This window comes from Microcebus murinus, chromosome 1, assembly GCF_040939455.1.
Source record: "Microcebus murinus isolate Inina chromosome 1, M.murinus_Inina_mat1.0, whole genome shotgun sequence".
NCBI classification, from domain to species: Eukaryota; Metazoa; Chordata; class Mammalia; order Primates; family Cheirogaleidae; genus Microcebus; species Microcebus murinus.
Genome location: NC_134104.1, coordinates 107,239,932 through 107,266,932, shown reverse-complemented (window position 1 = coordinate 107,266,932; position 27,001 = coordinate 107,239,932). Strand labels below are relative to the sequence as shown.

The 27,001-nt window shown below is 39.3% G+C and overlaps 1 protein-coding gene across 5 annotated transcripts in view; it reads left to right on the top strand.

Annotated features, from left to right (window-relative positions):
* The window catches only part of MED12L (mediator complex subunit 12L), a 317,206-nt gene that overhangs the window by 48,453 nt on the left and 241,752 nt on the right, over positions 1-27,001 (top strand). For all 5 annotated transcript variants that reach the window (XM_012782864.2, XM_076004646.1, XM_076004647.1 and 2 more), the window contains 5 exons: positions 16,751-16,920; positions 20,734-20,844; positions 22,259-22,528; positions 25,967-26,116; positions 26,879-26,978. In XM_012782864.2, the coding sequence (XP_012638318.1) occupies positions 16,751-16,920; positions 20,734-20,844; positions 22,259-22,528; positions 25,967-26,116; positions 26,879-26,978 (801 nt within the window). The remainder of the gene's footprint in view (positions 1-16,750; positions 16,921-20,733; positions 20,845-22,258; positions 22,529-25,966; positions 26,117-26,878; positions 26,979-27,001) is intronic.

Below are 27,001 nucleotides of genomic sequence, written 5' to 3'. Positions count from 1 at the left end.
ATTTGAGTCAGATGAGAGACTTTTCTTGGTTGACTATACTCTTGGAACCACTATCCTTATCACCCCCAAAATACAAAGAAAAAACAACTACCCTCTTTGCACAGTGGGTAATTAATTTGTGACATTCAGTGAGCCATTTGGACTGCAAAAATAAGCCCTGCTAAACACATAATTGACAGCCTGGTTTCTTATCTAAGCCTACCAGCTTACTTTCAGTTTGGATCCTTGAAGACATACTCACTTTTACATACTCACTTTTTTGATTCCAGGGACAAGCTTTTAGTTTCAAGTCAAGATTGCCTTCACATTTTCAAAGTGTTTCTTATATATTTCTTTTGCTGTAAAGGAGTTATCTACCTGTCTACTCTGAAAATAACCCTGAAGTTTGGACAGAAGTGCTTGTATAAGGTTAATTTAAAATTCACGCTTTGCTTAGGTATGAGAAGTAGGTTTTAACTGGTGAGGTAACTCTGGCTTTTTGGTCAAAATCCTCCTCCAGTAGAAGGAATAGGGCCAGTGGGATAAGACTTTAGCACCTGCAATTATACTATTTTCTAACAATCTTTTACCTGAAAGTTTTAGCATCTGTTGATGAACTGAGCCTGGAATTGTTATTTCATTAGGGATGGCAAGATGTTGGTATACTTCTGGCTTACCTTCATCAACTGATGAATTATAGTTCTTTCTTTAAAAAAACGCAGAACGAATGCTAAATTATTTTCTTTTCCTTTGATTCCAAGTTTTGGAGTAAGAATTATTGTAATGCATCTCCAGTGGTGAAAAATGAATTTCTCTATTTTTTTTTAATGTTATTTTTGGTCACTGGGCTCATGGATTCTGTATTTTATAACTGATTATACTCATTGTTCATTTTTGTGTTCAATGTGTTTCAAAGTTGGCCAATGGGAGACTTGTCAAGCTCTTTTGTATCCTTCTGACGTGACACCATTTGCTATGGGACACCTCCTTGCTTTTTGGCACAGAAAGATGCCCCAGGCCCACCTTGTAATTTTCCTGTCTCTGATCTACAAACAGCCATTTCTCTAAGGAACCCTGCTGCTTTCTTGTAGGGAATGGTATTTGGAAAGCATGATCTGGGTGCTGCAGGTGCTCATTGCTACTGGGATGTTGTGGTGTGTAGGCCCTGTTAGTCAATGGATGGATGTGGAAATGTGTGTGTGTATATGCATGTATGTGGAAGGTTATATTCCTATTTCCACTTTATCTTTAACATTAAAAATATTTTTATTTCTTCAATTTTAATCCCATTTCTATTACATGAACAATTCAAATGATTTCTATTAACAGTAACATGAATGTGGATACTTACCTGCTTTATTCTGCTACAAACATACTGACTTCAGAATTACAGCAATCTGATACATTAACAGTTAAAAAATGTAATTTTTTTGTAGTTCCTTTTAATTTTAGAATATATTCCACCTAACTTAAAATGATTCTCTCTGTATAGTGAGAGACACTGTTTACATTTGTTTTTCATTTTAGAGTTTGATTTTGTTTCCTTATTTGATCTAACTTCATATTTCGAATATGTACCTTGACATAGTCAAGAGTCAAAACTATATTAAGATATATACAGAAATCTTCATCGTTTCACACCATTCCCTTCAGCCTACCCTTATAGGTAATCATTTCTTATTATTATAGTTTTTGGTTAAATCTTCCAGTTTTTATTTTTTCAAAAATATGCAAATATGTGTATCTCCTTATTTCTCCTTTCTCCTTACACAGAAGTTAGCATACTATATATACTTTTTGATACCTTGCCTTTTTAAAAATTAAATGGTATCCTGGAGATTGCTTGATATCTTCACTCCTTTTTATGGCATCTTCATCCTCCATTGTGTGCATGTACCATGGTTTATTTGGCCAGTCCCTTGTTAGACACTTGCATTGTTTCTGGTCTTTTTTTTTTTTTTTTTTGCTATTAGTTACATTATTTCAGTGAGTAACTTTATGTGATGTTTTGTGTTTGTCAAGGTATATTTTCAGGGTAGATTCCTAAAGGTGGAATTAATTGCATGTAAAGGGTAAATGCATTAAACATTTTTTTAATTTACAGAGAAATTGAAAAGATAGTACAGAGTTCCCATGTATTCGCCTTACTCATGCAGTTACCCCCATTATTAACATCTTGCATTAATATGATACATTTGTCATAATTAATGAACTAATATTTATTATTAATGTCAGTCCATACTTTATCCAGATTTCCTTCATTTTTACCTAATGACCTTTTTCTATTCTAGGATCCCATCCAGGATATCACATTATATATATTTAGTTGTCGTGTCTCCCTAGGCTTCTCTTGCCTGTGACATCATCTCCGTTTTCAACAGTTTTGAGGAGTACTAATCAGGTATATTGTAGGATGATCTTCTATTAGAATTTGCCTGATGTTTTTCTCAGGATTAGACTGGGATTATGGGTTGTTGGGTGAAAGACTATATGGAAATCAAGTGCCATTCTCATCGTCTTACATCAAGGCTACTTACTATCACCATGACTCATGACAGCTGATGTTAACCTTGATCACCTGGCTGAGGTAGTGTTTTTCAGGTTTTTCCATTATCAAGTCACTCTCCCCCTCCCCACATCCCTGTCTACACTGTACTCTTTGGAAGGAAGTCAGTGTGCACAGTCTACATTTAAGGAGTGGGGAGTTATGCATCCCCCTCCCTGGGGGCAGAGTAGTTACGGAAAGTATTTGGAATTCTTCTGCATGGGAGATTTGTCTCTTATCTCTCTCTCTCCCTCCTTTCCTACCTGTTCATTCATCCATTTGTTCATGCATGCATTCAAGCATTTATATCAGTATGGACTCATAGATATTAATTTTATACTTTGAATTGTAATACTACTTTCTGGCCCCAATTGTTCTAGCTTTGTCCATTGAGAGCTCTTTCAATTGGGTCCTGTGTCCCTATGACATACCCCTGTCCAGTAGTACTTCCTTACTTTCTGGCACTACAAGACGTATTGCATGTTCATTGTATATGTTTTGTGCCCCAATCCTACAATCAGCCATTTCTCCAGGGTTCTTTTTATTGGAGAATGAGCTGAGCACAGGTGTGTTCATTGCTACTTCAAGTATCACTGCTTCTAGGCCCTCTCAGCTGACAGAGCAAAGAAACTTAGTATGTGTACTAACTCATGTCTATATACACACAAATACATATAAATATTTCTTTTGTGACTGTGTGTATCTGTTGAATTCTTACTGATGTCTGGTAAATGCATTTTTTATTTTGTTAGATTTTGCCAGAATTTCTGCATACTATAAATGCAGACTTGACCTACTCAAATTATGGTAGGGGAATATTGGGAGGATAGGCAGATGGAAAATATATAAGTAAAGTCTTGACGGGAGGTGAAAGAAAGCTGAATGTTCATCCTTTTCCACAGTAGGAAGCCAGAAGATAATGTTTAAAATCAAGAAGTTGGACTCTTAAGTATGTTATTTAAAGATACAGAGGTAAATTAAAGAAACATGATAGATGAAAGAGTTGAAAATAACAACATGATAGATAGAAACATGATAGATGAAAGAGTTGCTTTTGGAGAATGGGAAATGAGGGGTTTATGGACAGTGGGCTGCTGTTTTCACAGTAAATCATATAGAACTATTGGACTCTTAAGACATGTACACGGGTAGCTTTGGTATAAACAAAAAGTTAGCCAAGCCGAATCTCAGCCCCAAATTATTGTTATCTATTCTTTGTTATTGTTATCTAGTCCTTTTTTTCTTTTTCTTTTTTTGCATCTTAAGAAGTGGGTCTTCATTCTTAGTCAATTATCTTCTTCTCTGGCAAATTATGAGCAAATGAGTTAGGTTTATAGTTTATGTGTGTTATATTTGTCAGTCTTTACTACTGTCATTCTCATCTTTGTCGGTTTGGGTGAATAGTCTTGTGTTTTCTGTTAAGAACCCATTGACACTCAGCAGTTTCTTTTCTAGTCAGTTTTCATAAATGTTGACTCCTGCTTGAATTAATCATCTTCTATGATGAAATGCTAATCAGAATCCTGATTTAATTGTTAACATTATGGTTCTCTACTGTCTTCATGGCTATTAGTATCTACCTGTACATCTGATACTTGGAAGAGCATATGCTACAAAAATATCTCTTTGCTAGAAGTTTTGGCAGTTGACAGGCTGCTTTTATATCTTCTTGTTTGGGGCAATCTTCATGAAAATCCTCTGAGGTGTCTGGGTATCTCCATTTTACAAATTAGGGTGAGAAAATCCATGGAAAGTAGAAAACCAGGAATTCTGTCCTGGACCTCTGTTTCAGGGTCCTATTTGCTTTACAGAATTTCCAAGCTGCTAGTATCAAATCTGGGTTAACCCTTTGCACTCGGATGTCGAGTGTGACTCAACACGGTTAGCAAAAATTATAGAGATTAAAATTACTCTTTGAATGTATCAATAATTTGAAATATAAAAAAATCCAAATAAATAAATTTGTATGAAAAGAAACTCTAGTTTTTTATTCTACTGCTGCGCTCTGTAAAATCTGGGGTATTTAAAAAATTAAATCCTGAGTAGAATAAAGGAATTAAAAAAGCAAGTGAGTGCAAAGGGTTAACTGTGAGGCCAGGTGGGAGAATTGTGTTTGGGTGAGGTGTGACTGGTGTTTCAAAAGCTCAGTGTTTGTATTTTAATTTGTCACCGTCATGCAGATCTATTGCTTGAAGCATAAATAAGAGAATTTTAAGAAAAGACAGCTTCTTGTAGTAGTTAAAATATTTAATAGGTATATAGTACATACCCATGTTACAAAACACAGAATGCTCAGAGAGAGACAATGAAATCTCCTTTGCACCATGCTGTCCTCAGACACCCTCTTACATACTTCAAAGCAATGACTGCTACCAGTTTATGCGTATCTTCTGAGATATATTTTATGTATATTTTTAATGTATATTTTAATGCATTTTTTAAACTCCTTCAAAAAACTTGGTGCTTGTTTCATACGGTGCGTATGGTGGCCTTGTTTTTTTTAAAGAGCTCTAAGCTACTAACCTTTTAATGACTTATTTATAAAAGCTAGAGTTTTTTTTTTTCCTTTTGCAATTTTAGCACTGGAATGTTAATTCCATGATGAATAGAAAGCTTTTTTTAATTAAAAAGAAGTGCTTTAAGTTTCAGAGTCATATTCAGACAAAGTGTGTATAATCTTCTAAGTGAAATCCCTGAAATAAAATGGCTCAAAAGCCTGATTCAACTCTTCTTTTGGAGTCAAGAAATACATAGACTATATGGGATAGAAAACAGTTAAGGGTCAATAAATTATTAGTTGCAATGTCTTTTGTGAGTATAACACAGCTGAAGTGAATAGTGAATAGATTTAATTAAATGAATGTATTATGCATCAGTCTTTGGTCTCCAGAAAAATAAGCTGTGCGTTCCGGAGGAGGAATGGGGATTTTGGGGTGGGTCTGGCTGGTCCACATGATGTGTAAGCATTTTTGTGTTTTAGAGGTTTTTTTTTTTTGTCTAGCATTATTTTACATGGTTGTCTGGCAATACGATATCTGTGGTATTTGTATTTGTGTTCTAATGAAAGAATCTTAGCTTGTTCCGATGTAGAAACCTTACAGCAACTGCATTTAGGACCTCAGTAGTGAGCACAGTGCTGGTTCACAGTTGAAACTTTATTCAAACCACAAGTGATCATAGAATTAAATTCCAATGCAAAATGAAAAAATGAAAATGGTAGTTTGTTTACCTTTGTTTTGCAGATGATTGGGAACCTCTTCCACTGACTCAGTAGCAGAATCTGGGAGAGGAGTGAAGATGATGGAATGTCTGATGTAGTAATTTAAATAACTTTGCCTCCCTCCAGTGGGGAGCTGGCTGCAAGTGTCTTTAAGTGGTGCTCCTCCTTTTTCTCTGTCTCCTCCTCCCCCTGAGTCCTCAGGAGGGGTCTTCCCATTATTCCCCAGGTCTCCTTCCTTCTAGAGCATCTACCTCCAGGGCCTGGCTGCAGGAATGCTCAGAGGCCTGATGTCTACATGGGGGGGCTAAGCAAGGATCTGTGTGTCTTGCTAAAGACAGGCTGTTGTCTTGCTGCTGCCTTCTGTGCTAGGGCAGTAAAACCCGTGGCTTGGTCTCTGATGTGGAAGACCATGGGGACGTGTCCTAAGGGGTTAAGTGTACCGATTTAATATGGGTAAAAATGCTGCCCCTGTAGTTCTGTGATAGGAATATATCACCACAGCCAAGGCTTTGCTCACTCAGGTATATATAGAAATCTGAAAAGATCAGAGAAACTTACCATATGATAATGATGGCATTAATTTCAGACAGCTCTCTCACACCCTTGGGGAGGGGTTGAGCCTGTTGTGGCAGATGTTCACTGTGTGTCCATCTGTTGGAAGGAAACCCCCGAAGCTGTAGTTGCTGGGGGAAGCTGGTGGTGTGATTGATATGTAATAAGAAATTCTTTTTCCAGGGGCTAAAATTGGATTCTGTGGTTGCCACATGCCTTGACTTGGGATGCATGTATGGGGTTGATAGGGAAAAAGCACTCTGGGGAAAATAATCCCTAAATGTGACATTTAGCATATTTGCATGTGGAAATGAGAATTGGAGACCTGACAGTGAGAGAGAAAACCCAAGTGTCCAGTGCTGTTGTCTTCAGGTATCAGATATCTGCCCGGCAACCTCAGAGGGAGAAAGGTGCAGAAACGAGTTTCCATGCAGCCTTCTGATACAAGTCTGTTTTGCTTCTTTCAGGCCTGCCCTGGGCAACCTCTCTTCCTGGTTGGTTTCTTTGCCAGAGGCGTTGGCCACCTGTTTCCTCAGTCCACCACCCTGGTCTCTTTTTACCCTGAAATCTTTAGGCATTAATGACATATCACACAACTGTGCAGTTATTTATATGTTGCCTTGTATATAATGGCCCTTGTCTTCATGGAGACTTTGCCCATCCTTCCTCAGCTTGCCTTTTGCTCACAGTGGCTGGTCACTTTCATCTGTCTTCAGACTTTCTTTCCCTGCCCTTATACTCTCCCCTGGAACTTTCAGAGAGGAACAAACTGTGTCAGTCTCCCTTGGCTACCTGCCCAGTGCCCGCCCCAACATGCATGCACTGTGCAAACCCACCTGCAGCTGCGGGCCCTTACCTGTCTCCCTCCAGTCAGAGAGAGCCCGCTTTCACCCAAGTTACTGCCATTTCTGTAGCCCCCTCTCTGCCCAGCCTTGTAAATCATGCATGTGAATCTGCATTTATCTCAGAACATAAAGTTTCATTAACACGAAACAAAGGACAGACTGAACCAGTCCCTCTCCCCTCCCAGCTTGTGCTCCCTGCTGCCCTGGCTTCCTCCTCTCCAGTGTCAGGTTATTGTCCTGTTTCACGGAGATGTCACACCTGCCTCTTCCTTGTTCCCACCCCACTGGACTTGGCAGCCTCCTTTCAGTTGTTTCCCCTACAACTTCCTGAGAAATTGTCTTAATTTACATATCTGATCTTGCCATCCTTTGTTTAAAATCCTTCTGTGGCTTTTAGTCGTTTGTGATGAAAGACCAAACTCGTCACTGGGGGCAGAGTCACCTGAGCTGCTTGTTATACATGCAGATTTCTGGACTCTGCTCCAGACCTCTGGAGTTGGAGATAAATCTGCATGTTTAACCAGTGCCCTCTGGCGATCATTTTGTGCACTAGTGTTTGAGGAACTCTGGCTCCTCTTGCTCTGCCTTCTCGCTGTCGTCTGCATTGCCTAGAATGTCCCATGCTGCCGTTTCTGTCTGTGAAATTCCTTTTAAACCTTCCCCAGCAAGGAAGCTGAAATGCAATCCCCTTGCTTCCTCTCCTGTGTACCGTGGTACAAGTGAGCACTCAGCTCGTTGCTGACAGTAGCTGTGTCCATCTGTGTCTCCCTGCCTCAAGGATGATGATGTCTCAGCTTGGGTTGCTTTCTCTTCCTCTTTGTAGCCCCAGTAGAGGGCCACAGAGGGCATTTAATGTTTGCTGCTAAACACTGATGGATTTTGTTTTATTTTATCTATTTGCTTATTTGATATTTGGCTGTCTCCTTGATCCCTAAGTAATGGTACTTTGGGTGGTGTCATCAGACAATAAATAGAAGCAGAGAGAAATGGCCAGTCAAAAATAACATAGTAAAATTAGGCATCCAGACAAAAAATATATTTTATGTTTGCCACCAAACACCCATGTTCTTTCTGCAGGTAGTTTTGTGTTCCAGGAAAACTTTTAAAACGCATAAATGTCTTTTGGTAACTTATTTCCCTGTGGCATTTCCCCTGTGTACCAACAGCCCATCCCCCCGACCCCCGCTTTCCCTCTCTCTCCTGCTCCAGCCAGAGGACCTGATGCAACTATCTGAGCATTCAGCAGAGCACGCAGTCCGGCCGGTGGTCTGACTCTGCCGGTCGCACGTCCCACTGAGGCAGCAGTTTTCATTCTGGCTGTTCTTTATCCAGGCTGCCAATCAGCATACTGACTTCTTCTTTTCATTCCCAAAGTGAACAGCAGCTGAATAGGGGATTTGGAGTTTTCTGTGACTCATTTTATAGGATACAACTGATTAACTTTTTAAAGCCTTTTATTATGGGACATTTCAAACATACACCAATATAGAAATGTGTAATAAAAGCCCATTTACCCCTCGCCCAGCTTTAACCATTAATTCATGGCCACTCTCCTGTCTACCTCTTATCCCCCGGCCTTCTCCCACCTGTGAAATCATAGCATTTCATAGTAGATTACTTTTTATCAGCATGGAATAGTCTTCTTTTGCCTCATTAATTGCAGATGATTTCTTATTGGTAGTTAAGTATTTCAAGGAAACATATTTAAAACATTTAAATATTTTTAAGATTAATAATTAAATATAACAGCTTTATTGAGATAAGTCACATACTATACAATTCATTCATTTAAAGTGTACAATCAGTGACTTTCAGTGTGTTCACAGAGTTGTGATACTGTCAGCACATTTTAGAACATTTTCATGACTGCTAAAAGAAACCCCATGCCCATTAGCAGTCACTCCCTTTTCCCTTCAATGCCCCCTTATACCCAGGCAACCATTAATATTCTTTCTGTCTCTGTAAACTTGTCTGTTTTGGGCATTTTGTATAAGTGGAATCATATGATATGTGGTCCTTTGTAACTGACTTCTTTCAGTTAGCATAATGTTTTCAAGGTACATCCATGTTTCAGCATGTATCCGCACTTCATTCCCTCTTACAGCCAAATGGTATTCCATTCTATGCATACACCTTATTTTATTAGTTGATGGATATTGGATTGTTTTCACTTTTTGGCTATTATGAACAAGCTATGATCATTTGTTTATAAGTCTTTGTGTGAGTATGTGTTATTTCTCTTGGGTATATATACTCATTCTCTTGGGTGTATATAACTTGCTGGGTTTTGTGGTAACTATGTTTAACCTTTTAAGGAACTATCAAACTGTTTTAGACACATTACATTTATCATTTTACATTCTCACCAGCAATGCATGAGGATTCCAGTTTCTCCATGTCTATGCCAATATTTATTGTTATCTGTCTTTTCAATTATAGCTGTCTTAGTAGTTTCTCATTGTGGTTTTAATTTGCATTTTTCTGGTGGCTAATGATGTTGAGCATCTCAAAATGTGCTTATTGGTCATTTGTTTATCTTCTGTGGAGAAATGTCTGTTCTGATCCTCTGCCTATTTTTTAGTTGGGCTGTTTTTCTTTTTATTATCAAGTTTAATAGTTCATTATATATTTTAGATTCAAGTCCCTTAGCAGATACATGATTTGAAAATATTCTCTCCCAATTGGTAGGTTATTTTTCATTTTGTTGATGGTATCCTTTGACCAAGAAAGCATTTTAACAATAGAAAATGTGAGAAAAATGGTGGAAAATCTTTTAGTCATTCTTAAGTGTCATTCTTAAGAAATGGAGTGTACAGTAGTTCATATGTGCAGAAATTATTTTCTTTTCCATTCCATCTGACTTTCCAAAGTCAGGCTGGTTAAATTTTCTGTGTCCTGCAGAAAACAGCCTGAGAATCAGGCTGTTCTCACTCTGGAGAGGGAAGAACCTTTTCTTGTAGTGATATAGCCTAAGGAAGAATTTTCAAGGAAATAAGTTTTCCATTGAGGAATCCGTCATCTTTGACTTAAAGTGGTATGTCCGGTGAATCACCTTAAAGGTGTGCTCCTCAGTCTCTTGATGTGGTTGAATTAAAAAAAAATCTCTCTTGCATTTTATTTCACATAATGAGTTTCCATTGGCTTGATTATGGGAAAGGATGTAGCCAGGAAAATGAGCCTTCACAAATGTATATCTCCACAATATACATTTACAAAGAAATTTATTTAAAAAGAATCAAAAATTCAGCATTTGCATGAGCCGTTTATAGCCTATTAATGAACAGGTGTTTTTAATTAGTTATAGTAAAGACAGTGTATTAGGGAATTTAGCATTTTCCTTATGTAACATTTGGAACCTTTTAGGTATGTAGTGATAAGTTCAAACTATAAAGGAAAGAAATTTGTATTAAGAGTTGAGAAGCAGAATAGCTGGGAAGGAGCTTGATTTGGTAGTTGTTTCGGGAGGACCTTATGGCGTATTGATTGAAGTCAATACTTAGATGTTGTCGTCTATGTGTAAGGCTTAGTTTTATGGGAATGAAAGGGATGGAGGAAATTCTAATGTTAGAGAAGTGGATGGTGGATTCATGTACAGAGACGAGAAGCCTGTTAGATATGACATTTGAGTTGGACCCAGAAAAATTTCCGCACGAGAATACAGGTGAGTATAGAAGGTACAGGCATACCTTGGATGTATTTTGGGTTCGGTTCCAGATTGCCACAATAAAGTGAGTCACACAACTATTTTGGTTTCTTGGCACCTGTAAAAGTTATGTTTACATTGTACTGTAGTCTATTAAGTGAAATAGCATGTTAACAAAAACCAGTGTAAATAATATCTTCGTTAAAAGACTTTATCCTTAAAAATTGCTAATGATCATCTGAGCCTTCACAAGTCATACTGTTTTTGCTGCGGAGGGCCTTGCCTCAGTGTTGATGGCTGCTGACTGACCTAGGTAGTGGTTGCTAAAGGTTGGGGTGACTGTGGTAATTACAATAAGACAAAAATGAACTTTGCATCAATTGCGTCTTTCTTTTACGAGCAATTTCTCTGTAGCATGGATGCTGTTTGATAGCGTTTTACTCACAGTAGAACTTCTTTCAAAATTGGAGCCAATCTTCTCAAACCCTGCTGCTGCTTATCAACTCTTTTTATGTAACATTCTAAATCATTTGTTGTCATTTCAACACCGTTCATTCAACACACTGTTCACAGCATTTTCACTAGGAGTAAATTTCATCGCAAGACACCACTTTTTTTGCTCATCCATATGAAGAAATTCCTCATCCATAAAAATTTTATCATGAGATACAGCAATGCAGTCCCATCTTCATGTTCCACTTCTGACTCTAGGTCTATTGCTGTTTCTACCACATTGGCAGTTACTTCCTCCACGCGAGAATTGAACCCCTTGAAGTCATCTGTGAGGGTGGGAATCAACTTCTAAACTCCTGTTAGTGTTGATATGTTGTCCTCTTCCACATATGTTCTTAGTGGAATCTAGAATGATGAATCCTTTCCAGAGGCTCTCCGTTTACTTTGCCTAGAAGTAAAGGCAGCTATAACCTTATGAAATGGCAGCTATTAATATAACCTTATGGGATGTATTTCTTAAATAGTAAGACTTTAAAGTTGAAATTATTCCTTGATCCAGAAGAATGTATGTCGTGTCAGCAGGCATGAAGAAAACACTCATATCTTGTACATCTCTAGCAGAGCTCTTGGGGAACTGGCCAGGTGCTTTGTCAGCAGTAATGTTTTGAAAGGGATCATTTTTTGTCAATAGCAGGTCTCAGCAGTGGGCTTAAAATACTCAGTAAACCATGCTGTAAACAGACGTGCTGTTATTCGGCTTTGTTACTTTTATAGAGCACAGGCAGAGTAGATTTAGCATAATTCTTAAGGGCCTAAGAATTTTCAGAATGCTAAATGAGCACTAGCTTTACCTTAAAGTCACTAGCTGCATTAGCCCCTAACAAGAGAGTCAGCCTGTCCTTTGAAGCTTTGAAGCCAGGCATTGACTTTTCCTTTCTAGCTATGAAAGTCCTAGATGGTGTTGTCTTCCAATAGAAGGTCATTTTATCTACATTGAGAATTTTTAATGTAGTGTAGCCACCTTCATCAGTTATCTTAGCTAGATCTTCTGGATAACTTTGTCATCAACATTTGCTACTTTACCTTGCATTTTATGTTCTGGAGATGGCTTCTTTACTGAAAACCTCATGAACCAACCTCTATTAGCTTCCAGTTTTCCTTCTACAGCTTCCCTTACTTCTCTCAGCCTTCATAGAATTGAAGAGGGTTAGGACCTTGCTCTGCATTAGGCTTTGGTTTAAGGGAATATCGTGGCTGGTTTGATCTTCTATTCAGACCACTAAAACTTTCTATCAGCAAAGAGCTGTTTTGTTTTCCTATTATTCATGCATTCACTAGAGTAGCACTTTTAATTTCCTTCAAGAACATTTTCTTTGCAGTCACAACTTAGTTAACTGTTTGGCACAAGAGGCCTAGCATTTGGCCTGTCTTGGCTTTTGATATGCCTTCCTCACTATGTTTAATTATCTCTAGCTTTTGATTTCAAACGCGAGATTTGTGACTTTTCCTTTCACTTAGAGGCCATTGTAGAGTTATTAATTGGCCTAATTTCAATGTTATTATCTGGCTACAGGGAGGCTCAAGGAGAGAGAGAGAGAGAAGAGAGATGGGGACTAGCTGGTTGGTGGTATAGCCAGAACACATATAACATTTATTGATTAAATTTTCCATCTAATATGGGTGTAGTTTTTGTTGCTCCCAAACAATTACAGTGGTAACATCAAAGATTATAATTACAGATCACCATGACAGATTTAATAATAATGAAAGTTTGAAATATTGCAAGAATTACCAAAATATGACATGGACACAAAGTGAGCATATGCTGTTGGCAAAATGGTGCTACAAACCTTCAACTTGTTTAAAAAAACAAACAAACAAACAAACAAAAAAACCCCAAACCCATAATTTCTGCAAAGCTCAATACAGCAAAGTGCAATAAAGTGAGGTATGCCTGTATTTTAGGTAGATGTAGCGTCGTAAGCATGAGAGTCAGAGAAAGCAACTTGAGCTAGTAGAATTAAGTGAGAAATGGTAAACAGTTTTGAAATGATTTTAATTCCTAGCTGAGGAGTTTGTCCTTAATTCATTAAGGATTGTGGATCTGTTGAAGGTTTTGAACCATGAAACTGACATTGATTGATTTAGTAAATACTTACTCAGAGCATTGCCAGGCATTATGTTAGCTATTGGATATTAACTCACCTGAGGCAGAGGCGGCGTCTAACATTAGTGACAGCAGGTGCTGTCCACTGACAGTCAAGTTCTAACTTTTAGTTTACTTTCTAAAAACTTTTCCTCCTCATGATGATGCTGCTAGCTGCCACTTACGGATCAATTTCTGTGTTGCGTGCACTGTGCTGAGTGACTCATCCTTACAGTTACTCTGAGGTACATATATTATTAATACCTGTTTTACAGATGAGGAAATTGAGACTTAGTAGAGGTTAAACAGGTTGCAGGACTAATGTGTGGCAAAGCTGAGATTTGGACCCGAGGGCCATCCTATTCCAAAGTTCATTCTAATACTACTAAGTGCTGCCCTGTATTGCTGCTTTGATAACGTCATTCTGCCAGGAACCTTTGTGAGCCTTGCTGCATTTGGCGTCCTCTGTGTGTGCTTCCAAGGTGGATATTCCTGCTCTGTTGGGCAGGAATATTCCACTTCTCTTATTAATGCTACAGGTATTCCAGGGCTGGCAGGATCTTCTTTTCTGTAATGTGGCACATCTCTGCTCTCACTTGTCTTGTGTTTATGATTTGTGTGTTGTCATGTACTTGAGTGGGGCCCTGTTTTGGTACTACTGCTTTAGCTGTGCATCCATGACCAAGATCACAGTGTCTGTATCTGTGAAATGGTACAGCATGACTCCTGACACCCCTTCCCAGGCAGCCTTCTGTTCCTAGTGTTAGGCATTAACACAAAGGGAATAAGTGGCTCTGGGATTCTTGGGTGCTAGGGAAAGCATGGTCAAAAACCTGTCATTCTTTTTTTAAGTCCTGACCCTTGACACCACTGTCAGAAATGCTATGTTCATAAATGTTCTAATAATCTTTCTTTATGGACCTTAAGTTCTGTTCATATGTGGTCATATCCTCTGAGTTGCTCCAACGTAGAACCTCTGCACTTTCTGAGCAGTCTCTTCAGTTACTGTCTGCATATTTTCCACCTCTGAACCTTTTCTTTCCTCACCCCATCTTCCCTACAATCTTTATCCATTCCTGTTTTCATTTGGTCACCTGAAACTGGGTCCCTGCTCCAGACCAATTAAATCAGAATGGGGGGTGGGGCCTCAGACACGGGAGTTTAAGGCTCCCTTGTGGTGGTGCACTGGGGGCTGAGACTGCTGCCTTGGTTCAAATAGGCCCATCTGGCCACTGTCCCTCATTGCTCCCCTTTCATTACCATTCCCTATATGTGAATAATTATGAAAATTATTAATAATTATTAAGGAGCACAGTACTAGTAGCTATTTCTGTTTCCAATTTTTAATGGCAGTTTTATATGCATCCACAATTTTTATCCTCATCCACTCTGGACTGTCTTATGTCCCAGACCTCTACATCTGTCTGATGGACATGGCAACATGCTGTCAGTTAAACACAGTGAAAGCACAGTGCTAAGAGGGCTTCATTTATGTATTCTCAAAAGGAGTTCAGATTGTGGAACTGAACTCCTTATGACAGGCAACTTAAAAAAAAGTTATCTGTATGTTTATGGAAACATTGAACACACAGGAAAAAAGATGGAAAGATATATATTAAAATATTTAATGATTTTGGGTGGTGGGGTTACAGATGGTTTTTCTTTTCATATCTACAGTATAAATTTTCTATAATGAACATGTATTTCTTCTGTATTTTAAAAAACAATCATAAAAGGAAAATACACTCTAGAAAAGTAGGGGTATATGAACGTGTGTGTTATTTTTAGCTCGAGGCTGAAATATTCAGTGGGAATATTGAGAATGGTACCATACTGAGAGTGAGTTAATAGCAAGGCTTGGCATACAAAAGCTAGGATTTGGATTCTTGTTATTTTTGTTTTTGCTTATTATAGCTAAGCTAAACTTGTCTCATCTGATGGTTGGTATTTTGTGTTGTTGAACAAGTGAGTGTCATGAGACTATTAGTCTGTAACATGGGCACAAGAAGATGATGACATTGATAGTTTACTGTTTTGTTTCTAATGCCAGTGGATTAACTTTAATGATAAGATCTGTTATTGGTGCTTTCTGAAAAACTGTTAAACTGAAAACAGAATGTTGACGTAGTATCTGTTCATCTTTTTGCATTGGCTTATTGCCAGAGTTTAATAACTCTGGTATGCCTTTGAATTTTAATTTTAAATAAGACAATTAAAATAATTGGCTCAGACCAAAACTTAACAGTAGTTATCTCTGGGTTCGGTTGTCAAGTAATTTTAAGAGTACTCAAAAAATAAAAACACTCAATTAGTAACAGAGTCTTAGTTTCCACTCTTTCTTTTTCAAAATGGAAGGTAGGAGAACCTATTGCTAAATAATAGGAAAACAGCGTTCTGTGGTCATGTTTCAGTAGGGTGGTTTCTTCTGAAATGCTGTTTTGCTAATCTTTGGGGAAATTTGGCTATGAACATGCAATTATTACATTTTTATCCACAGAATGGGCTAAAGTTGGCATCACATCCCTCATGGTTGCCAGAGGCAACACACGGATTTAATTTGTGCCCTGTGGCAGACATTTTTGAATAATTTTAGTGATTTTTTTTCTGATGCTACTTTTTTTGTTTCCTTTCTAGTCTCCTACCTTTTGCTGCTCCCCATCCTGTCTGATTTTGTTCACTCATTCTGAGTTCTGAGACAACTACTGTTGGTTGAGGAGAGTAGAATAATTGAAGGGCCAGATGATTGTCCTCGAGGGGCACCCCTGGAGGCAGGGTGGGTAGGAATGTTGGAATGCTCTCATGGTCCAGCTCATGGTGAATGTGGTCCTCTTACAGACTGACAAAAACAGAACAGGTCTGCATTAACCATGTTTAAAACCCAACATGGACTCTGAAAAATGGACCCTGAGATAGTTCCATTTGGGGGATTTTGAATTCCTTTGATGTAGATTTCTTGAAGTCTTATATCCACTGTTCTATTTCCTGCTGTGCCTTTGATATTTTGGTATACTCACTGTTGTCTAACATACAGTATCACCAGATGGAGCTAATCTGAGTGTGAACATCTTTTCTCCTAGGTTAAAGGTCAGAAGCATAAGGACAGAGCCACCCGTTCCCCCAAGGGCCGGCCAGTATTCTGGCCGCTGTAGGACAGGTTGCCCTGCACTAGCGTGTATTTTGTGAGGGCTTTGGGATGGGCATGCTCTTCTGAACATTGCTTGCATATGCAAAAATAGTTTTTTTTATGAAATAGATGTTTGTTTTATATATGTATCCTGCAGATAATCAGAATGGGGGAGAAAAAGTGTAATTCTTATACCTATTGTTATCTAGAAATTCAGATTCCTTTTTTTTTTTTTAAATGCAGAGTGGACCCAAATATCTACGAGATATCTTCGAGAACAGTTGGCCAAGATTTCCGACTTTTACCACATGGCCTCCAACATGGGCGACGGCCCTGTCCCTGTGCCCCCGGAGGTGGAGCAAGCCATGAAGCAATGGGAATACAACGAAAAGCTAGCATTTCACATGTTCCAGGTAACCTTTCCAAGACACGAGGGGCTATGTGGCCTGCTTTTAAGAAGAGAGCAAATTCCTTATGATTCCTGTGGTTTGGGACTTAAATTGTATCTTTATATGAACCCAGTATATTCAAAGAAAGCACTCTGACGTTTCTCACATTGAATTGTATTTAGGGTAACTCATTTGCCCTGGGATGACAGCTTATTATACATATTGATCTCCAGTTTCAATCATGTCAGCTCTTTTAGTGCCATTAATTTGTAATTGGGCAATTAGATATAATCCTTCTAAACCCTTTACTTTGAAAAATTAGATATATTTACTTAAAAACACTTCTGTGCTGATGCGTCTCTCAGTATAGATCTCCTTTAGAGCTGAGTTATCCCAGAGAAAGGTCATCTTGGTTCAGCCAACAGTTTAAAATGCAGAGTTGAGGAGTGAATGCTTATCTAGCGTTTATCTGATGTAAATAATAATGACCAGAAGAGGGCGCCTGTGTGTATATTTGCCTTAATCTTTATTCACCGCAAGGTGATTAAAGGAGAGGTGTATTCAGCTGAAATCCTGTTACTGGCACAGACTTTCAGTACCTGCTACCTTGATCAAAGAGAGAAGGGATATGTGGTTTTTTTTTTTTTTTTTTGAGACAGAGTCTCACTCTGTTGCCCAGGCTAGAGTGAGTGCCGTGGCATCAGCCTAGCTCACAGCAACCTCAAACTCCTGGGCTCAAGTGATCCTCCTGCCTCAGCCTCCCGAGTAGCTGGGACTACAGGCATGCACCACCATGCCCGGCTAATTTTTTCTATGTATATTAGTTGGCCAATTAATTTCTTTTTTATTTATAGTAGAGACGAGGTCTTGCTCTTGCTCAGGCTGGTTTTGAACTCCTGACCTTGAGCAATCTGCCCGCTTTGGCCTCCCAGAGTGCTAGGATTACAGGCGTGAGCCACCACGCCCGGCCAGGGATATGTGGTTTTTTAAAGTTTCACCTTTAGAACCTTAATTATAATTTTCAGGTGGTAAGTGACTTTTTCCAAGAGCTCAAGATAGGAAAAAGCATGGTCCTTTTGTGAAGTAATGTTAATTTTCAAGTCAATAAAAACAACTCTTAAAATCCTAGTTCCATTTAGATGAGGGACTGCTTCAGTGCCTTCCCTGAGATTTTATGACTTTTACTGAGCTCAGGATTTAGTCTGCATCTTGGAAAAGTGTCTCTCAGCATGCTTAATATTTTTGGAAGAATTACTTTGTATAATTAGGATCATTGAAATTAGTTATCTCTTTTATAGGAAGCAGTTAGATCCTAAGTGATGAATGTAATTGAACATTAATGTTAAATTTTAAAAGTTCATTATATTTTAATTTGCCATATTCTGAAATGTAAAACAAGACACTAGCACATATACATGAAGACATACAATGTATAGAAACAAGGGCACAGGTCTATATACAAAAGCCATCTGAAGGATGGGCTCTTATGTTTATGAAGTTTTTTTTTTTTTTTTTTTTTTTAATTGAGACAGAATCTCACTCTGTTGCCTGGGCTAGAGTGCCGTGGCATAGCGTAGCTCACAGCAACCTCAAACTCCTGGGCTCAAGCGATCTTCCTGCCTCAGCCTCCCGAGTAGCTGGGACTACAGGCATGTCCCAACCATGCCTGGCTAATTTTTTCTATTTTCAGTTGTTTGGCTAATTTCTTTCTATTTATAGTAGAGACGGGGTTTCGCTCTTGCTCAGGCTGGTCTCGAACTCCTGAGCTCAAGCAATACTCCTGCCCTCAGACTCCCAGAGTGCTAGTATTACAGGCATGAGCCACCATGCCCGATCATGAAGATTTTTTTTTTAACTTGCATTCACCATGTCTCATATCTTAATGCAAAATTCCATTTTATTTTTTTAAATTGACAAAATTATTCATAGTCTTTATTAAAGTTTACTCTTCTTAAAATTTTAAATTGTACTTTTCTAGGATTAAGTTTTTTTTGGGAGACAAGATTTTGCTCTGTCACCTCAAACTCCTGGGCTCTTGTGGTCTTCCTGCCTCAGCCTCCCAAGTAGCTGGGACTATAGGGGCGAGCCACCACTCCTGGCTAATTTTTCTATTTTTTTGTAGATACAGGGTCTTGCTCTTACTCAGGCTGGTGTTAAACTCCTGGCATCAAGCAAACCTCCTGCCTCAGCTTCCCAAAGTGCTAGGATTATAGGCGCGAGCCACCTCGTATAGTTTGTGATTAATTTTTTAACTATTTTGTGCTCTAAATATTTCTAAAACTAGAAATTAGCAACAAGTAAATACCTCCCCATCATGTCATGTCAATATGGTGTTATTATAATCTTTGAAATACTATAACCATAATCTTATTATACTTAATATTTTTCACATGAATCCTTCATAACCATTGTAGTGGACCACTGATGATACATAATATGATATCAAATCTCTGTGTGCACAGAATGTCATAAAAGAATGTGTGTGTTTGTATGTGTAAGTATATTAAGGCAATAAACCACAAGGTGTTTATATCAGTTAGTGGTCTCTGTAGGGATTATGCCACCCTGTGGGGCATTTTGGAAATTTGTAGGGGCTGTTCCTATTTTTTAGTCGTGTTGTGTTGGAATGTCTATATTAATATGTATTATCATTATATTGACTTTTAAGGTTATATTTTACAGATAAGTTACAACGTCTGAAACTCATTTTAGGATAGCGAAAGAGGCTTACTGAGGGGGCATTGGTCTCATGGGATTTTTTTTTTTTTTTTTTTTTTTGAGACAGAGTCTCACTCTGTTGCCCAGGCTAGAGTGAGTGCCATGGCGTCAGCCTAGCTCACAGCGACTTCAAACTCCTGGGCTCAAGCGATCTTCCTGCCTCAGCCTCCCGAGTAGCTGGGACTACAGGCATGCGCCACCATGCCCGGCTAATTTTTTGTATATATATTTTTAGTTGGTCAATTAATTTCTTTCTATTTTTAGTAGAGACGGGGTCTTGCTCAAGCTGGTTTTGAACTCCTGACCTTGAGTAATCCTCCCGCCTTGGCCTCCCAGAGTGCTAGGATTATAGGTGTGAGCCACCGCGCCTGGCCGTCTCATGGGATTTTTAAACTTTTGTTGAGATGATAGTAGAAGGAGCGTTTTTCTTTCTACTTTATAATGATCACCATTAGCCATGTTTCCTCCTGTGACCATGACTTCATACTCCCTGAAATCTAGCTAGGGGCTCGATACACCCTTCTGAAAATTTCCTTTCTTATTGGAATTAATTTTTTAAATTCAGAGTGGACTACTAAAAAATGAAAGAACAAAACCCAAACATATATTAAAAAAAACACCTAGTGGCCGGATGTGGTGGCTCACGCCTGTAATCCTAGCACTCTGGGATGCCAAGGCATGTGGATCCCTTGAGGTGAGGATCCCTTGAGCTCAGGAATTCGAGACCAACCTGAGCAAGAGTGAGACCCTGTCTCTACTAAAAATAGAAAAATTAGCTGGGTGTGGTGCTGTGTGCCTGTAATCCTAGCTACTTGGGAGGCTGAGGCAGGAGAATCACTAGAGCCCAGGAGTTGGAGGCTGCTGTGAGGCTGATGCCATGGCACTCTGGCCCTGGTGACAGAGTGAGACTCCGTCTGAAAATAAAATAAAAACTAAAAACAAAAAAAAAAACAACAAAAAAACCGTAGTTTTTCTTTGTTTTGTTTGGATTTTGGGCTGTGATCAGTGAGACCATGTTTTACAATAATAATAACAATAGTAAAATTAGACTTAAATATAAGAATGCCAGTACCCCTTTTTGTTAACTTTATTAGTGTAATTTTTCTTTGTTGATTTAAGGAAGGAATGCTAGAAAAACATGAATATTTGACATGGATCCTGGATGTTTTGGAAAAAATCAGACCGATGGATGATGATCTTCTTAAACTCTTGTTACCACTAATGCTGCAGGTACAGTACATGTCACCTTGAGCCAGTTGATTTTATGGGCAAGAAATGAGTCTGATAAAAATGATTAGGTAAGTATAGGTGGAAAAAGAAAAAAAAATCCTGTTAAAATGGAAGGAAAAAATGTCTTCGGCATTACAACACATGAAGTGTTAGGAGGCTTCTAATAAGTCTTAGCAGTCATTTGTATTGACCATGTTCATAGTTTGTATCCACATGTCCTTTTTAAGTAATCTCACCCACGTTGATTTTTTTTTTATGATTTCTCTCATCACTGAGCTAAGCACACAGCTTTAAAAATACTGTCTCCCTGTAATAACACAGAATTCTGTGAAAACAAATCTCTCTAAGAATACAGAGGATCTTCTACAGTCTTTTGAAAATTGTTTAAGCTCTTGAGGGTAGGAAACTTCTTATTTTGATGATTTGGCCTAAGATCTGTTAAAATTTCTGTTATCTGGATGAGATCTATTTAAAAGAAATTTCTTAGGTAATACATGCATATGATAATTCAAATAGTAGGAAAGAATGTCCATTGAACGGCAGTTCTCCCTCTCAGGCCAGTGCCCTTTCCAGAGACTATGCCATACCAGGGTCCTGGGCACCTCCCCTGGGATGTGCTGTTCCTGCACTGTCCCATATGGTAGCCACCAGCCAGACGTGGCTATTGAAATGCGACCAGGCTAGGCGTGGTGGCTCATGCCTGTAATCCTAGCACTCTGGGAGGCCGAGGCGGGTGGATTGCTCGAGGTCGGGAGTTCGAAACCAGCCTGAGCAACAGCGAGATCCCGTCTCTACTAAAAATAGAAAGAAATTAATTGACCAACTAAAAATATATATACAAAAAAAAAAATTAGCCGGGCATGGTGGCACATGCCTGTAGTCCCAGCTACTCGAGAGGCTGAGACAGTAGGATCCCTTGAGCCCAGGAGATTGAGGTTGCTGTGAGCTAGACTGACGCCACGGCACTCACTCTAGCCTGGGCAACAAAGCAAGACTCTGTCTCAAAAAAAAAAAAAAAAAAAAGAAATGTGACCAGTACAAAGTGATGTGTGCCCTAAAGTGTTAAATACACACCAGATTTCAGACTTAGTATGAAAAAAGAATGTATAATACTGGTACTTCTTAGGGGTTGATTGCATGTTGAAATGATAACATATTGGAGATACTGAGCTAAATAAAATATGTTTTTCTTCTGTTTATTTTTTGAATGGCTATTAGAATCTTTAATAAAAATTATCTCTGTGGCTCACCTTATTTCTATTTATTTTTATTTATATTATTTATATTTCTATTTATACGGTTGAAAGTTTTCTTTTTCTTTTTTAAATGAAAAAAAATTAAAATAATGTTAAAATAATGATTTAACCAAGACGCTTAAGGCATGACTGAAGTCTGGTGTCCTTCTCCTTCTCAGTATTCAGACGAGTTTGTTCAGTCGGCCTACCTGTCTCGTCGTCTTGCCTACTTTTGTGCCCGGCGTCTTTCCTTGCTGCTGAGCGATAGCCCCAACCTCCTTGCTGCCCACTCACCCCACATGATGATAGGACCAAACAACTCGAGTATCGGGGCCCCCAGCCCTGGCCCCCCCGGCCCTGGCATGAGCCCCGTGCAGCTGGCCTTCTCAGATTTCCTCTCCTGTGCACAGCATGGTCCCCTGGTGTATGGACTTAGTTGTATGTTGCAGGTAAGTCCTTGACCGTTGTTATTTAATGTTAAAATTCAATGTGGGAGACCATTGGGTTGGGAATAGCATTTTCAGTTTCCTAGTTGAACTTTCACAGCTCTAGTTTTTCCCTCACCCAAGTAATTTATAGATTGAAAATTTATGTTTTTATTTCCCTCTGTTGGATCAAGCTGAGAGAAGATTTGTTGTATCTGTCTGAAAGAAAGTTATTGTGGTTGCCCTTTGTTAGAATCATTAAGCAGTTCAAGTAAAAATCCTTTGGGGAACACACAGAATAAGGCAGCTGTATTATTGTTCTTCTGGAAGGACAGCTACTCCAAACAGCATTTGTGTTCCTCAGTTTACATTTTGAGTTGGTTGCCCCTCTCTGTGTTTCTTTGGATCACGCGTCAAGCTCCGTTCCTTTTCCAAGCATTGTTGCTTGTGTGGTCCTTGAACATCTAGTAATGTGCTGCTCCCTGGGCTGATACTATCAGAAATGAGATAGAGCCCTGCCCTAGAGGAGCTCATCGTTTGGTGTTTAGTTCACATTTCTTGGGTCTTAATGTTTTCTGCTGTGTGCTAGGGGACTTTGGGACAGAGCTGGCTCTGAAGACGTGGTCTCCATTCTGGTAGAGTTTGCTGTCTGGGGGAAGACAGGGTCATAAATGGGCAGTTTTATGTCAAGGGCTGATGGAGGATTTCATAGGGAGTTAAGGCAATTGAAAATGAGAACTTCTGAGCCCCACCTAAAATTCATGGAGGCTTTATAAAAGAAGCTTTATAGTTTTTATTATATGAGTTAAAAAAAAAATCAAGTAAAAAGAGGTGGAAAGGGTGTTACTGGCAGAGGGAACAGCAAGAGGAAACGCCGAGAGGGCTGGTCAGTGATCTCGTGGGCAGGTCGGTGTCGATGGGATGTAGAATCTGTTGGGGGTCAGGGTGCAGAACACCCCGTGGGCCTCATGATTGGGAGGTCATCAGAGGGCTTTATGCAAGGAAGTGACACGGTCGGTTGTGTTGTTTTTACATTGTTTTGGCCACAGTAGAGGGAAGATATGCGGGGTTGGGGAGGTAGGAGTGAGGGAGACACAGCAAAGAAATCGGTTTGCAATCATTTAGCTAAGTTCAGTTTTGGACTATTCTGTCCTGTAAGACCTCCAAGTGGACATGTTCAAGAGGTTGTTACATGTCTGATTCTGAAGAGTAGGGTGGACGCTTGGCCAGATGCATGGATTGGGATCATTCAAGGCCCCTTGGCTGGTCAAGAGGGCATGAGAGTCTGTTGTGTGAGAGGATCTGTGGACCTGAGGGGCAGGAGTGGTTGAGAGACGGGCAGAGGGGAAGGTTGGCCGGAATAGAGACGGGGAGAGAGTATTGTTGTGGAAACAAAGATGAGGAGCATAACAGTAATACTGTCATAATGGTATCATCGTAGTAGTAGCATTTATTATTTTCTAGGCATTGTTCAAAGTTGTAACATGTGTTGTTAAGTCATTTAGTTCTCAGACCTAGCCTGTGAGCTAGGAACCATGCTTGTTCCCAATGCATAGGCTACGGAGCAAGTAAGTGGCAAAGCTGGAATTCAAACCCAAACAGTCCGTATCTGGAGTCCACGCTCAACTACTATGCCAAACTGGGCTCTGCAGAAAGTTTCGAAAAGGAATTAGTAGCGGGCGCTGCCCACTGTATTGGGGAAGTCCGGTAAGAAGATGGCTAAAGTTGTCCTTGATGATACAGTGGTTGTTGATGATCTTTTTAAGAGCTATTTCAGTTGTATAGTGGGTGAGAAACCAAATTAAGGTATTAAATACGTTGAGGAGTGATGCAAGAATGTGGAGAAATAGCCTGAATTGTTCTTTTGAGAAACTTGTTTTGAAGGGAAGAGAAGAGAATGGATAGTGGAGAGAGATTGTTGCTGGGTGAGTGGAGATTAAAAAAAAAATTTGTTGGGCAGATTTGAACTTATTTCTAAGCTAAGGGTACACTAGTAGAGGGCGAGTCTGAGAATAGGAGAGGGGTGTTTGATGGATCAGTGCCCTGGATCTGGGAGGCTTTGGAATCAAGAACGCAGGGAAGGGCAGTGCCAGGAGCTGAGGATCTCATATTGCCACAGGCAGGACCAAGGAGGTAGGGATGTGGGCCAGTGGAGACACATTGATTGTTAGGGCTCAGGGAGTTGACATTCTTCACATCTGCCATCTGGTCTCCACAAAGATGTTTTATAGATCTCAGAATTTAATTTTATATTTAATTTCACGCTTTTGAAAAAAGAAATGCTGCATTCTCTAAGCTCACATTGTTTGCTTTTGAGTGGCATGGTAGCATAGTGATTTAAACATGCACTTTAGAATCCTTACTGACCTGATTTTGAACCCCCCTCTGCCACGTAGTAACCGTGACCCTGAGCCTCTGTTTCCTCATGTACAAGAGGGGGATGATGACAGTTCTTACTTCACTACCTCATGGGGTTAAAGCTATGATGATGGGGGGCTTCCAGGTCAGTGTGTAGCATGGAGTAAGTCTTAAATGTGAGCTATATGATTTAGTCTACATTTAGGAGGCAGCAGGATAACCTAGTAGTTCTGAGCATGTGTGTGTGCCGGAATCAAACTTGAGCTGGTTACTAATCTCCTTTGTGGCTCATATTCCTCTTGGGTAAAATTGGGGAATAACAATACCTAGCTCATAGGGGTGTTGTGACATTTAAGCAGGATGGTCATGTAAAGTACTTCTGGTTGAGGAAAAAATGTCTGTAAATGTCTAGGGCAAGAGTAGATAAACTACAATCTGTGGGCCAAATCCAGTCCACAAGCTAAGTATAGATTTTACATTTTTAATGGGTTATTAAAACAAAAAGGAAGAATATGTGACACAAACTACAGGTGGCCCACAAAGGTTTACATTACAAACATTTATTGTCTGGCTTTTTTTTTTTCCTGGTTTCATTTACAGTGAATTGTCTGGCTTTTTATAGAAAAAAAGTTTGTACACCCCTGGCCCAGGGTTACTGCCCAGCATTTATGAAGCTACTGTTGTGCCATTATTTGAGAAATTTTTTAAAAAATAATTATTTTTTTGGCTTTTATAACCTTAGAAATTATGTATTCTAATTCCATCTCATGTTTTTAATTGCATAAGGAAATTGTCTTAAGTGGCAATCTTTCAATGATTACTGCATTTTTATTAAGTTCCCCCAGGTTTCCTGTGTTGGAAAATTAGCATATGAATTATAATATTCCTTAACTTCTCAGTAGCTGCACTTCTTTTCTTTCAAATTAATAATGCTTAGTTTTGTCTTACCACTTGGAAAGTTGAGAATGGGGTAAACTGTTCATATTTTACATTCGCTGGTAGCAAGCCATAATATGGTAATGATAAGGTGTCATTTTTACTGTTTAGCCGTTGTTACCGTTTTTCCCTCCTCTGAATATCCGATTTTTTCTGCTTCATTTCTAGACTGTCACTCTCTGTTGCCCAAGTGCCTTGGTGTGGAATTACTCCACAAATGAAAATAAGAGCGCGAACCCAGGCTCGCCCCTGGATCTGCTGCAAGTGGCCCCTTCTAGCCTCCCCATGCCGGGCGGGAACACGGCTTTCAATCAGCAGGTAGACTTCTGTTTAAGTGCTCGGATGCGTGTTTTCATTGTGGAGAGGCATCAGGTCATAGTGGGCCATGTCTGGGCTTTAGTATGTCAGATGCTTGGGTGCCTTTCTGTGCTCAGCCCCCTGACTCCCTGGGTGACCCTAGGGAAGTATTTAGCCTCTTCAGAACCACAGAATTTCATGATGTTACTCATTTTCCTTCTACCCTCTTGCTGGGCAGTTCTTGCTGAGAATTCTGCCACCCAGACAGTAATTATGGTCGTGGTTCTAATACGTGACCATGGCTCCGATAGTACTTTTAGTGATATTATCTAGTGATCATTTTATATTTGTCTTATTTGTTTCAGGGACTTATGAAACTTGAACATAGGATTGTGACTGATATTTAGAATAAGATCCTTGTCTTTTTGCTAAGTCGTTTTCCTAAATTAAATAAAACATTGCTAGTTGCTTTCATGCATAGATTGGCTCAAGAGGATGTTTCTTAGAACTCTCACCTTTCCATGTGGGGTCTCAGAAATTTCACTTGTAAAAATTTTTTGCAAGCATTTATTTTCCTGTACATTTATCATGGAAAGCTGGCATTGAATTACCACTTGTAAATTAAAAAAACGCACCTCTTGGGCAACAGGCCGTGTTTCCTACAATTCAGTCAAGATTGTAGTTCACTGTAGGATATTCTATTCATGCGGAAAAACCTGACATGATTTAGACAGCCTCTGTGGTTTTCCAAGCACAAGTTAATTAGAAGTGATTATCTTCCAGGTTCGGGCAAGGATTTATGAAGTGGAACAGCAGATAAAACAAAGAGGTCGTGCCGTGGAAGTTCGGTGGTCTTTTGACAAGTGCCAAGAGTCAACAGCAGGTACAGAACACAACAGAAGAATG